At 40.4% G+C, this 13,374-nt stretch overlaps 1 protein-coding gene and 1 pseudogene across 4 annotated transcripts in view; one reads left to right on the forward strand and one right to left on the reverse strand.

Annotated features, from left to right (window-relative positions):
* The first annotated feature begins 813 nt into the window (after positions 1-813).
* LOC117675802 (serine/arginine-rich splicing factor 5 pseudogene) lies at positions 814-1,420 on the forward strand (annotated as a pseudogene).
* Positions 1,421-7,806: 6,386 nt separating this feature from the next.
* The window catches only part of CACNA2D1 (calcium voltage-gated channel auxiliary subunit alpha2delta 1), a 335,884-nt gene continuing 330,316 nt past the window's right edge, over positions 7,807-13,374 (reverse strand). For 2 of the 4 annotated variants that reach the window (XM_087873415.1, XM_087873413.1), the window contains one exon: positions 7,807-9,200. In XM_087873415.1, coding sequence (XP_087729541.1) covers positions 9,084-9,200 — 117 coding nt within the window. In that variant the 3' untranslated portion in view covers positions 7,807-9,083. The remainder of the gene's footprint in view (positions 9,201-13,374) is intronic. The other 2 variants (XM_087873412.1, XM_087873414.1) reach the window with 2 other exon arrangements.

Consider the following 13,374-nt stretch of genomic DNA (forward strand, 5'->3'; position numbering starts at 1 on the left):
CTGATGCTTGCACTTTTCTTTTTTAACTAATCCTATTCTATCTTAAAACGATGGAGGGCAAAAGAAGAAGGGGACGGCAGAGAACGAGGTGGCTGGATGGAGTCACTGAAGCAGTCGGCGTGACCTTAAATGGACTCCGGGGGATGATAGAGGACAGGAAGGCCTGGAGGAACGTTGTCCATGGGGTCGCGATGGGTCGGACATGACTTCGCAATTAATAACGACAATTCTATCTTAAGTGGCTGTCATGGATTCATTGGAAGGCTGAATCCAGGCAAAAGAGAGAAAGACATAGAGAGATTCTTGCAGAGGTCTTCAACTCCCAGAATTCTCCAGCCAGCAGCTGGCTGGAGAATTCTGGGAGTTAAAGTCCACAAGTCTTAAAGCTGCCAAGTTTGGGGACCCTGATTTAAAGGATATGGACACCTCAGAGACATTGATCTGAAGAGAGGTTTTGGATTGGTGGACTCAGAATAACGAAGTTGGAAGGGACCTTGGAGATCTTCTAGTCCAACCTCCTGCTCAGGCAGGAAACCCTATACCATTTCAGACAAATCGTTGTCCAGTCTCTTCTTAAAAACCTCCAGTGATGGAGCACCCACAATTTCTGGAGGCAAGTCGTTCCAATGATCAGGAAGTTTCTCCTTAGTTCTAGGTTGTCCCTCTCCTTTAGTAGCTTCCATCCATGGTTTCTTGACCTGCTGATGGACCATTTGTTGTAAAAACAAACAAACAAACAAACAAGGGAATGGCATGAACTCAGAAAGGAGGGAGGAAGTGTGTAGTTTGAAGATCCCAGAAGAGGTCGAGGATATGTTCGATGAATTGGATGGAAAAAAAGTTCTGCGATGTGAAAAGAGTTACAACTCAACACGCTACAGTCCGTTCTAGAGATGGAAGAGGTGGGGGGAGTCATTCTGATCATTTCAGCAACCGCCGTCCATGAAATGACAGAAGAAACGCACCACCTGGAGAAACAGAATAAATGTCTCATTGTCGAAAATTTGTCTTCTCGAGTCAGCCGGTGGGATCGCAAAGACTCCATGAGACAAGCTGGGAAAGGAATATTTGTAGATGCACACCAACCCAAACTAAATGAAGGGGTGGTTGGCTCCCACAGCAGGAGATCTTCAAGATCCCATAACTGTTCTTCAAGATCCCTTAACCGCTCCAGAAGATGCAAGTCTTACATCAGGTGCAGGAGCTATAGCAAATCACAATATTCGTCGATCATCTGCTCCTGAAAAAATCAGAACTGTGCTTCCTTCAGTAGGTCAAAGTCTCCTGCTTCTGTGAATCACCAGAGATCATGTTCAAGGTCAAGATCTGTAGATAGCAGCCACTGAATTGTACTGGTTACACCTTGGAACTTTTGCTAATAGTTGTGATAAGATTGCGACTTTTGGGAAAGCGGGATTGAACCAGGAGAGGGAACCTGGTTAAATATGGACCATCAGAAAGTTACTCAACTAATCGGATTCTCTTTTTTGATATCTTTTTCTTGCTCACTTCTACTTCAACGTATCAAATGTAGAAAATATCAGATGTCTATTAAAGGCACATCAGTGACCTTCTAGTAACTAAGCCAGAAATTTGGAGAAGACTTTTAGGAAAACGTTTATCGTTTGATTGACATTCAGAAAAACAGATATTTCTTTCAGGAAAGAGAACATCAGACTTTGCAAAGAAATGTCTGATTTTTCCATGTTAGTTCTGTGCACTTTTAGATGTAACCCTAAATCAAACTTGACACAGGGAAAACCTCAGTGAAACAAAGCAGAGTTGAAAAATTTGGCATTACGTATTTTTAGGGGCAGGAGGCTGACTGTATATGAATAATGTGTAAGGCATTTGGAATAGAAGAAGAACATAGAACGTAGATTCCAAGGCCTGGAAGGAACCTTGGAGGTCTTCTAGTCCAACTTCCGGCTCAAGACTGGAAACTTTATATCACCCCAGTAAAAACAGTTGTCCAAACTTATTGTTGAAAACCTCCAGCAATTTGAATTCAAAACACTCCATTTTGTATCCAAAATGCTTTTGGGTTATTTAAAAAAAAATGTTTTTTTGAACACTTCTGAATCTCTTTTGAGGGCAACCAGGAATTGTTGATGTGTCCAATGGACACTCAGCTCTTTCTGGAATTGCTCATCCTTTCTTTTAAAAAATTCATCTCGAAATGCCCTTATTTCTGCTTCTATCACCACGCAAGCGACTTAAGTAGTTATTGTCAGCAACACAAAGCATGAAACCTAACCTCAAAACCAACGCAATTCAAATAGGTATCGATATTTTGAAGACAGGTAGAATCAGTCAACTGTAGAACACTCCGGTGAAAGAGATAATTTTGCTTTTTTTCCCCACTCTTAAACAAGGATGGGATTCTACCGGTTCTGGGCGAACCGGTAGCTCCGACGATCAGCTGGGAACCAACCGGTTTGCTCTGACTATCAGGTTGGTCCACCCGTCCCTGCGCTTTACTGACCTATATCTTTTCAGCTGATTCACGCGTCAGAACGGATCGCCGTGCCTCAGCTGTGTTACTCCCCAGCAGTAACGCAGAAGGTAAGTTTTCGTAAAACTGCGCGCACACACAGTGAAGTACACAATCATCGAACCAATTGTTAAACTGGCAGGATCCCACCACTGCTTTTAAATACGAAGAACGAGGGTCAAACAGAGGGGGAATTCTAAAGGATGAGAGCCAACACCCCATTATCCTGCAATCCTACAATCTTTGGGAGATAATTTTGGGGGTCACAGGGGTGGAAAACTCTGAAAAAGGACTCCAATCTTGCAAGGGGGATATCCAACCACAGATCTTTCCTCTCAGCCCCCAGAGAAACCTTCTATCTCTCTCTCTCTCTCTCTCTCTGACATTAGAGCTCTGATGTCATAAATGGCCAAAAAATAGATGCTTTCTAAATATGCCAAGAAAAAGGTCTAAAGCCATGGGAAACTGAACTTCTAGGACCAGAGACACTTCTCCAAAATTAGCTTCTAATTTAGGGTCAAAACCTGGATTCTGCAGAGGTTAATTCACTCCTACGGGAAAGCCAACATTTATTTTTTTTTAAAGTGAAATCCCGTTCTTCTTTTCTTTTTGCCCAACCCAAAAAAATAATAATAAGTGGCAAGGTCTAAATAGTTTGGAGACTTCCGACATTGGGAATCCTTAACGAATGAGGTAGGGTTGCTCATTGTATGCCAAGTCTTAAGGAAAACTTCCACCAGATTTCTGGCCAAGTAGAAAAAGGGGATGACTTTAGAGCAATAGAAAGGGAATTCATAAAACACTTAAAAACTTTGTTCAGGCTTTATACTGGAGTCTCTCTTCTGCCAACGTTGTTCAAATTACTTCTTCCTCCAGCCAAATATGACATATCCCAGGAGAAAAAGCTTCAAGTCCAGGTTTCTAAGTGCTAGGCTAAAGTTTCCTTCAGCATGGATGTCCTACCACTTTAAGTAAAAGCTTCTTGTTTCCTGATGCTACAGTAGTGGCCAAAATTATGAAAACCTTTTGGGAAAAGTGTATTTTCTAAAATTAGCTAATAACACCACTTTTTTTTTTTCAGTAGTACCATAAAATTATATTTCAATGGAAAGATAATTTAATCAAGAATGTAATGCAGTAACTTTTAGGAAGGATTTGCTATTAGAATAGCAGTTATTGTATAAAGAAAAGTGAGACAGGTAGAAAAAAAATGAGATCTACAAAAATGATCACCATAGAAAAAAACGAGATATAGAAAAATGATCACCATGTCAGTTAATGCTTAGTTGGGTAATCTTTAGCATGATTTTTTTTTTAAATTAGATTTATATGCCGCCCTTCTCCGGAGACTCAGGGCGGCTTACAATGCGTTAAGCAATAGCCTTCATCCTTTTGTATATTTTATACAAAGTCAGCTTATTGCCCCCACAAACTGGGTCCTCAATTTACCTACCTTAGAAAGGATGGAAGGCTGAGTCAACCTTGAGCCTGGCGAGATTCGATCTTACTTTAATTGCAGACGGCTGAATGTTAATAACAGGCTTTTAGTCTGTTGAGCTATCCAGGCTCAACAGACTAAATTACGGCCTTACAACGTCTTCCCATGGAGTGAACCAAGTCTTTTAGTTTTGTAGCAGTTATAATGTGAAACCAAGATTGAATGATGGCTTCTATTAACTGGGTTTTATTGCTTCTGACTAACAAGTTTATTTAGTCAGCTCCATGGATTTTCTATTGGGTTAAGGTCTGGGCTATTCTCAGGCCATTCCAGCAGTGGAATAGGATTATCTTGAGACTTCCCCCAAAAAAGTGGTGTTATTAGCCATCAAACCTCAAAAATACACTTTTCCCAAAAAGGTTTCCACAATTTTGGCCACTACTGTATGTTTTCATTTGGTTGCAATATGAGCCAGAATGAGGATCTGTGCTCACACGCATGGATAATATGCTACTCGGAGCTACTCAGGCAAGGATTTTCTGCAACTCTCCTATAGAATTTGATCCTGCAGAAATCCATGCATTCAAGTTGATATGGTTTTAGCGATGTCATCTTGGAACACGCTGATCAGGAACTGCTCACGTGGTAAGCAATCCTGATGTTTTTCTAACAGCTGTACAGAACTCAGTCTGCAAAGCTGCCAGATCTGGGATGCCAAACTCCATCTGACCACTAGGTGACAGCAAAGAAGACAAAAAAACCCTTTAAGTCTACTTCCCCCTATATTACATGAACCTCACTGCATCTTCCAGCTATGCCTATATCTGTGGCTTCTTCCAGCATGGTGACTTACCACTTTAAGTAGAAGCTTCTTGCTTCCTGGTTAATACATATAATCTCTTTTTAATGACCCCATAAATCTGAGAGTCTGGGCAACTGAACGGAGCTGACTGTTTACTGGCCAGATGCCCTTCCTGTCTCCAATGAGGAGTTTTTGTTCAGCAGATATATTCTCATTGTGCCCGGAGAGAGAAATATCTGCCTCCACCTAGGATTGAACTCACAGCCTCCTGATTGTGAGGCGAGAGCTCCACCTCTAGGCCACCGCACCATTCCTGGTTAATGCATATGCTACGCCTTTATTTATGAATTGACTTTGAAACACTCAACTTCCTGTTCCCATAAGGAGAATTAAGCTGTATTCTTTCCATCTTTGGAGAGAAAGAGGAGAAACCTACCATGAAATTATCCTTTGCAAAGACTAGGAATTAATTAAGGCATTTTTTAAAAAAAAATAATAATTAATAATAATAGATGTAGATATTGTAACTGTAAGCATTATTTACAGGAAGTAGTTAGTAGCAGTACCTGAAAAGACGTTTTGACAAAAAGTAATCATCCGAAGAGGCTACAAGCTACCCAAATACAGATGGAATTGGTGGAAAGTCTCCTTGGCGATGTTGCTCAGAGAAAGCGATTCTTTAAAAAAAAATTCTGCAAATTAAGGATGAGGACCAATATTTCGATTAAGGCAAACTCTATTGTTAAGCAAAAAATGAAGCAAGTGACTTGATCTGCAGTGCCGATTTTTAAGGAATTGCCCTCCCGTTCCCGATCAGCTGTTTATTTCTCATCGTGTGCGCTGCCCTGAGACAGATACACGCGAGACGGGCAGCTATATCAATTCAATAAATAAACTGTGGTCTCGCAGGGTGAGACCACAAATAAATAAACCCAATAAATAAATAAAAATAACCAATCTGCTCTTTAACAGAAGCAAGCTGGATTTGACTCCCTTAATGCTAAATAAGCTGAATTATCTTCAATGAGAACAGAAGCGGTGAGACAATGAGGATAGAAGCAATGAAATATAGCACATTTCTGACTAATTTTTGGCAAGCATGATGTTCACTAAGACAGAAGTCCCCAACTGCTGGGCCGTGGCCCATTGGGAACCGGTCCACCAAAGTGGCACACGAGTGTGCGAAGGTTCATTTGCACATGTGTAGGATTTATGTTCTGTGCTAGAACCCATTCCCCCTCTCTGCCGAAGTTACCGCCAGCAGTCCACAGAACCAAACGGGTTGGGGACTCCTGGACTAAGGTATGAAATGCCTGTCAGCCGTGAACTGTAGAGCTACCACACCTGGACTGCCAAATATCCATGAAACCACTAGACACACAAAAGATTTAAAGTTTTCTGTGTCGTTTGGTTACCATTAATCGTCATTCAGATTCTTGCTAGCCCATTCTAAGTTCTCTAGAAAAGAATCAAGTTGCAATCCGAATTATATTCATTCCATTCTATTAAGAGTATTTCTTTGGGATTGGGACACCTGCAAAAACTCCCTTTTTAAAAAGTAGAAAAATTAGGAGACCTCGCTTCATCATTCCTTCTTTAATCATCTCTTGAACTTAACAGCAATATATACAGCTTCACAATTCTTTTCCAGCTCTCTCTAAGTGGTTTACAGAGTCAGCCTCTTGCCCCCAACAATCTGAGTCCTCATTTTACCGACCTCAGAAGGATGGAAGGCTGAGTCAACCTTGAGCCTAGTGAGATTTGAACTGCCATCTCGGCCAGTCACCAGAAATAGCCTGCAGTACTGCACTCTCACCACTGAGCCACCACGGCTCATAACTTTAACTCGTAACTTTAATTCTAACTTTAATAACAAAGTTAGAAGAAGCTGAAGTGAGGAATGGGATAACTCGCCACAGCCAACTCGCCGCATCGGACAATTCAACAATTCAGTTTAAGTATTCAACATAATTAAAAGATGATTTTAATTTTTGTCATTCCCATTTTTGCATCTTTTCTTTAATGTGTCTGTTCCACCCTTTCTTCGATATTAATGTAACTCTTATCCCGCGGTGAGTTCGCCATGCCAAGTTGGCCGCAGTGAATTGTTTTAGATCCGCTAAAGTGAAAATGAGGAAATGAAGAAAATTCACTAGCGTGCTCAGCTAAAATCAGAAAATAAATGGAAGCGGACAAAGGAGGGGGGAAAAAATTAAAAACCTGCCATTCGTCTAGGATGAATACATTCTCAGAAATTCCTCAAAAATCTTTGGGTTCAACATCAGATGGAAGTCACTTGCCAGTGCAATGATATTTTATGGGGGTTCTCGTTACAAAGAATTGCGGTTTTTAGAAGAATTCCGCGATATCAAGAAAGCCACACATTCATTGGTTAGTTTTAAAAGTCCTTGATGAAAATATTCTCTTCTCTGTCTACAACATTCTGTACTCCAAGCTAATTCATTTACTCACTGGACTGATGGTTGAGTTCAGGCTAAATCAGTATTTTTATTTCAAACCCAAGGGTCACTCTATGTTCTAGGGATTTGTTTGGGTTTTCCAATTTTTTTCAATCAATTTTTTTTCCCCGATTTTGCTATTTGTGATGTAAAGTAGAAGGTAAGACACTGCATAATAATTGGGGATAATTTTGCTGGAAACAAGCAGTTATTATTATTATTATTATTTTAAACCCTGAAATAAATGCCTGTCAATCTGATTTCAGTTGGACCTGTAAATAGTAATTCAGGTGAATGTTTTCATTTGTAAAACCCATTTTCCCCCCCATTTGAGAAGGTAATTAAATGTACCCTCCTCCGCTTTTCAGCTTTTACATTGCACAGTCGATTCAGATATCTGTTTAACAATATATAACTTAAGATTGAATTGCATCACACCGCAATATTTGGTTTCTCACACAACAGGAAAAGAAAAAAAAAATCACTCAAAGACCTGTTCAATAAACTACACTCTACTGTCAAAAAAAAAAAGTGGGGGGGGGATTTAGGAAAAACAAAACCAAACCTTGAAAGGAATAGCAGCTTCGTCATCATGCAAAAAATTACCCTTGGAAACCAATGTTCAATATATTCACAAAAGACATTTGTATTCACAAACGTTGCGTCTTGAAAACTTTGGAGGACTTAGAAACCAGAAAGACAGTGCTCTAAGAAACAGGGATGTTCCATACAGACATTATTAACAGCTTGCACAACGAAGGACGGATTGTGGGATGAAGAGAGAAGTTTTCCTTTAAAAAACAAAAAAACCTACTCCATTTTGACATCGGTTGCTTCGAGCTCGCCTTTTTTTCAGAACTTTGCATCCAGTTCATGAAGTTATGGAAGCTGATTCGTTTTCGGAAAACAAAGATGATCTGTTTATAAGGCATTTTACATCGTGGTGAAAAGTCTTCGTGGTGTCCAATTCAACGCTTGAGGTTCTCCAGATCTTTGACATCGAGCCCACCACTGCTTCCTAAATAAAAATGTTTTAGCTTTCTTCTTTTCCATTTTTTTTAAAAAAGTCCTTTTTATTTTAAAAACGGTTGCCACCTTCCGACCATCATTTTAATTTTCCCCTACAACAACCCCCCCGAATATTTTAAATTCCTGGGGTTCGGAAACATTTTCAGGTGTGCTAATGCCGTTGCATTGATGGGCTTGAAGTTGGCAGTGGGAGCGATGGTTATGGAAGGAGGAAGAGAAGTCGTGACGAAGTCTCTGTGTTTCTAAATCACAGCATTGGTTTATGGTTGATTCGACACCGGCGAACCGGTGTGAAATGAAGTTGAGTTTGTATTCAAAGAAAGTTGAAAGCAGGCATATAAATAATCAGTATTCTAAACCAGAAGGCGAAGGAAATGGCAAATGTTGTTGTTGTATTTTTTTCCCCTTTCCTTTACAAATCGGGCATTCCAATGTTTAAGGAGTGCAACCCACTCAAAACCGAGTTCGAACAAACAAACAGAAAACGGGGTGATCTTTTAAAGGGGAGCCCTTTTTTTTTCAACACGGAGTCTTCAAAAGCACACACACAAAAGAAGACTTTACCCCCAACCCTGAAACTCCACAGTAAAAGCGCATACAGAATTCGGTTCTGAATGGCCTGGATGATGAAGCATTCACACACACGTGTTAACAGATCTGACACACCAACATGCAGCCACGGTGGGTGCCTTCGAGCGCCTTTCCCCCCGAGAAGATTTTTTTTTTTTCGAGTCACTGGCGTCGCCATTGAATCTGCAGCCGGAGCAGATGGGCCCCCCTTTTTTTCCTTGAATGAAAATGGTGGGCTAACGTTTTGGCAGGATCTCGGTTGGTTTAGATTAAGTTTGGGGTGTCTCACGGTCATAACTGGCAGAGTCTGATGCCAGATAACATCCAGAGCAGGATAAACTGGATTCCTACCATAGACCAGAGTGATGGACTCAATCCAGAGACTCCACCACACTCGGCTGAATCATCCTGTAGGTGAGAGAGAGAGAGAGAAAGAGATTCATTTGAATTAGCTGAAACATCACTAGGCAGATGTTGACTTCTTTATGCAATAATCTTCTCACTGGGAACCCTTTTGTGCAATTTAGTCTCGCCGAGTGGGCCCATGTAACCATCAGGCTTCTGAACAGTCCCTAAATTCCCTAGAATTCCTGATGTTAGAGGAGCAAGTTACCCAATGCAGAACTTTCTTACCTGATGTACTCCTTTAGTGGTGACTTCCCAAATTTGCCTGTCATACCAGAAAGTCTCCATCCAGTTTCTAATGACATTATTATGGACCATAGCGTGCCGGATCCCACCCCCCATCCTCCACTGTCTCTCTACTTTGTCCAAACTCATGTTCATTGTGTCGATGACCCTATCTAACCATTTCAATGCCCTGGATAGAAGGGAGTGAATTGCCAATGATCTTTTCTGCTGTCCTCACCACTCTCTGCACCACCTTCCTGCCGGAAGCAGGAATGCTTCCAAACCAGACAGTAATGCAATATGACAGGATGCTCTTGATCATCCCTCTATAGAAAGTGGAAAGGACTTTTCTCATGCGACACAGAAAATACAACAATCCTGTGCCCGTTTCATCAGCGTCTCACTGTTGAGCGACCAAAATCCTTTTCACATAGGCTGAAGTCTGCTCCCTTACTTGGCGATTATGAATTATCACAGTTACATAAGCATCATCAACAAACAAAGATGTTTTGTAACAATTTAGGATTTCCACTAAAAATCACCCCGGTTTAATTCGTACTGTTTGCTTTCGTTGAATAAGCAATTGTAAAAATCAAATTCATTGAATCGCACAATTCACTTAGACTGGGTGATTCACTTAATAATTATGGCAAACATGGTCATAAAATCAGGCACAATTCACTTAATGACTGCCTGGCTTAGTGATAGAAGTACCCTTTCTATTTGTGGTCGTAAATCAATAACGCAGTATATTGGCACAACGAAATTTGCCCATTATTGCGGCTGTAAACTATTGTACCCTAAACCAGTTGAATTTTCTTGATAGACCTCTAGGGCAGCCCCATTAAATACTGTAGCCCAGAGGCTTCCAAACTTGGCAACTTTAAGACTTGTGGACTTCAACTCCCAGAATTTTTCAGCCAGCCATGTTGTAGCCCGTTAAATCTATCCGTTCTTGGCCTCAATTTTTTAAAAAAATGAATATTTCAACCTTTTTCAAGTGACAGCCTTATAATAATATGACGACCAGCAATATATTTATATATAGATAGCTCTTGTTATTCTTTGGAGTTTCATTGAAGTGCAAAATAACAGATTGTGAAATTATGAAAAATAAGAACTTGAGGTTATGGAAATTGGGGAGTCAAGTTGTGCATCCTATGGCTATTCTGTTTTTCTGATATATGCACCCTCTATTTTCCTCTTATAAAATGGATGAAATTCCTATTTATCAACCACAGATACCTGAAACTTTGGGTGAGACCACAAATAATAGGTTCCTGCTTCTATTTGCACACAAGGGAAACAACAATACAGTTCTTTCAGACGCGATATAATATAAAAGTTATTATCACAAGTCTGCGCTGATTAAAATGCGACCTCAGATATGGTTATGTGTGAGCGGGAAGTTAGTTTAGTTTAGTTTAGTTTATTTGATTTGTATACCGCCCTACTCCCGAAGGACTCAGGGCGGTGAACAGCCAAGCAATAAAATACATAAATACACAAAATTTAAAAACCAGATAAAATCAAATTAAATCATTTTGGCCCGGACAGATTAAAACACCCCAATAATTTAAAAACAGATTAAAATTTACATATTAAAAGAGAGAGGAGATTAGTCTTTTTCTTCCTTGTATTAAAATAACTTGGTCTCATTTTAAAATAACTCGGTCACAAAGTATTTTAGCAGCCTCCTAAACTGAAATTACTAATTTTGATTATTGGCCAAAATTACTTGGTTATTATTCGTTTTGGTTATCAGCCTTAAATAATACAGAAGGAAAGTAGGTGTCCAACTTTGTAAGCTAACATAAGAAAGGAAGTTACTTTTCATTAGCTACGGAATCTGGGGACGATTCAAAAACAAAATTCAAAATGGCAGCTGCAAAGGTGTGATGACAACCCCACTCCCTTTCAATGTGCGTGCAGTGTGTATGTGTAATGCTCAGCTATCTGGTTTGGCACAGCAACCCAACAAGACAGACACAGACTTCAGAGGATAGTTAGAACTGCAGAAAAAATAATTACTACCAACCTGCCTTCCATGGAGGACCTGTATACTGCACGAGTCAAAAAGAGGGCTGTGAAAATATCTACAGACCCCTCGCATCCTGGACATCAACTGTTTCAACTCCTACCCTCAAAACGACGCTATAGAGCACTGAACACCAGAACAACTAGACACAAGAACAGTTTTTTTCCCGAACGCCATCACTCTGCTAAACAAATAATTCCCTCAACACTGTCAAACTATTTACTAAGTCTGTATTACTATTATTCTTCTCATCCTTCCTATTACCTATCTCCTTTTCTACTCATGACTATAACTTTGTTGCTTGCATCTTTACGATTTATATTGTTTATTTAGTCTCCTAGTATGACTTATGTTGATTGCTCATTTAGTATCCGATGACTATCACTAAGTGATGTATCTTATGATTCATGATGAATGTATTTACGATGGCTATGATCATGATTTATCACTTATATCTTTTATGTACACTGAGAGATTATGCACCGAAGACAAATTCCTTCTGTGTCCAATCACACTTGGCCAATAAAGACTTTACTCTATTCTATTCTACTCTACTCTACTCTACTCTACTCTACTCTACTCTACTCTACTCTACTCTACCCTACCCTACCCTACCCTACCCTACCCTACCCTATCCTATCCTATCCTATCCTAAACAGGTGGTGTTGACAACACAATATTGTGGCTGTCATCTTAACTGTTTTGATTTTTTTCAAGAACACCCTTTCTGTAAATTAGATGCAGAAGTGTTGATATGATAGGCAAGGAAAGGCAAGGGTTTTGTCACGCAAAAGGAATAAGGAATTGCTCACACCCACAAACACACACACAGAGTGAGTAATTGTCTAACCACCGCATGCTCTTTGTCTATATTGGAAAAATGTCGTGTCGGTTTTTACAAATAAATAGCATGCATAAAGTCACCTTATTGGTATTCATGTCGCATGTAGAACAGTGCCTTGAAACGTAATATAAATGACTCAGAGAAAAGGGAGCTAAAGAGAGATTTATTTTCAGAAAGCTCCGAATAAAATCCTTTAAGCATTCAGAAGTTTGGAAATGAGGTATTTTTTTAGAATACTCAATGAGCCATTAATCATATTTTCAGAGAAACATGGATAGTGGGGTTATCTTTACTCTCTTTTGCCATGGTTGGTCTATTTGTATTCACTTTGTGTTCTTTGTATTCTGTGGGGTTTTTTTCCCCCAGTTCTTTCTCTTCTCTTTTGCTGTCTGTTGTGGTCCGCCAGCAGCCTGCAGAATTGGTAGCGGAGTTGGACAGTGAGGAGGCTGGGGAGGAACAGGGGCCAGTCCTGGAGTCTGGGGAGGGCCCAGATCAGGGCTCTGTGTCAGAGGCAGAGATGGGGCCAGGGCCATCTGGGAGTCATGCGTGGACTCCAGAGCCTCCAGAGGCTGACAGGAGAGAGGCAGAGGAACAGGAGGAGCCTGTTCCTAGTGCACACATGTGCAGAGCTGCCAGAAGGCAAGAACATTTAAAACAAAAGGGACAACTAAGGAGTAAGGCCTGGAGATGATTGGCCCCTTTTCATAAGGCTTAAAAGAGGAGCATAGAAACGTGAGACCTTTGCAGGAAAGCAACGTTGTTAACTCTGTTCCCAGTCGGCATCTTTGTTTGATTCTGGACCCCATGTGACTTTGCCAAGTAAGGCCTTTAGCAGCATGTCAAAGGAGATAAAGGTGGGTGATTATCCCGAAGGACTAATTGGGACTCAGCTGTGAATGAACAGAATTCCCAGCTGTTGCAATAAATATGTTTTTGGGACTACTTGTGTGTTTTAATGACTCCGGAAGCCATTCCTAGATCACAACACTGTCTCCAGGTACTGCCCCATCCACTATCCAGATATTTTTGTCTTCTTCTAATCAACTATTTCACATAGTGTAATGGGATGT

The sequence above is a fragment of the Pantherophis guttatus genome, chromosome 7 (genome assembly GCF_059756535.1).
Source record: "Pantherophis guttatus breed Tessera chromosome 7, ASM5975653v1, whole genome shotgun sequence".
Classification (NCBI taxonomy): Eukaryota; Metazoa; Chordata; class Lepidosauria; order Squamata; family Colubridae; genus Pantherophis; species Pantherophis guttatus.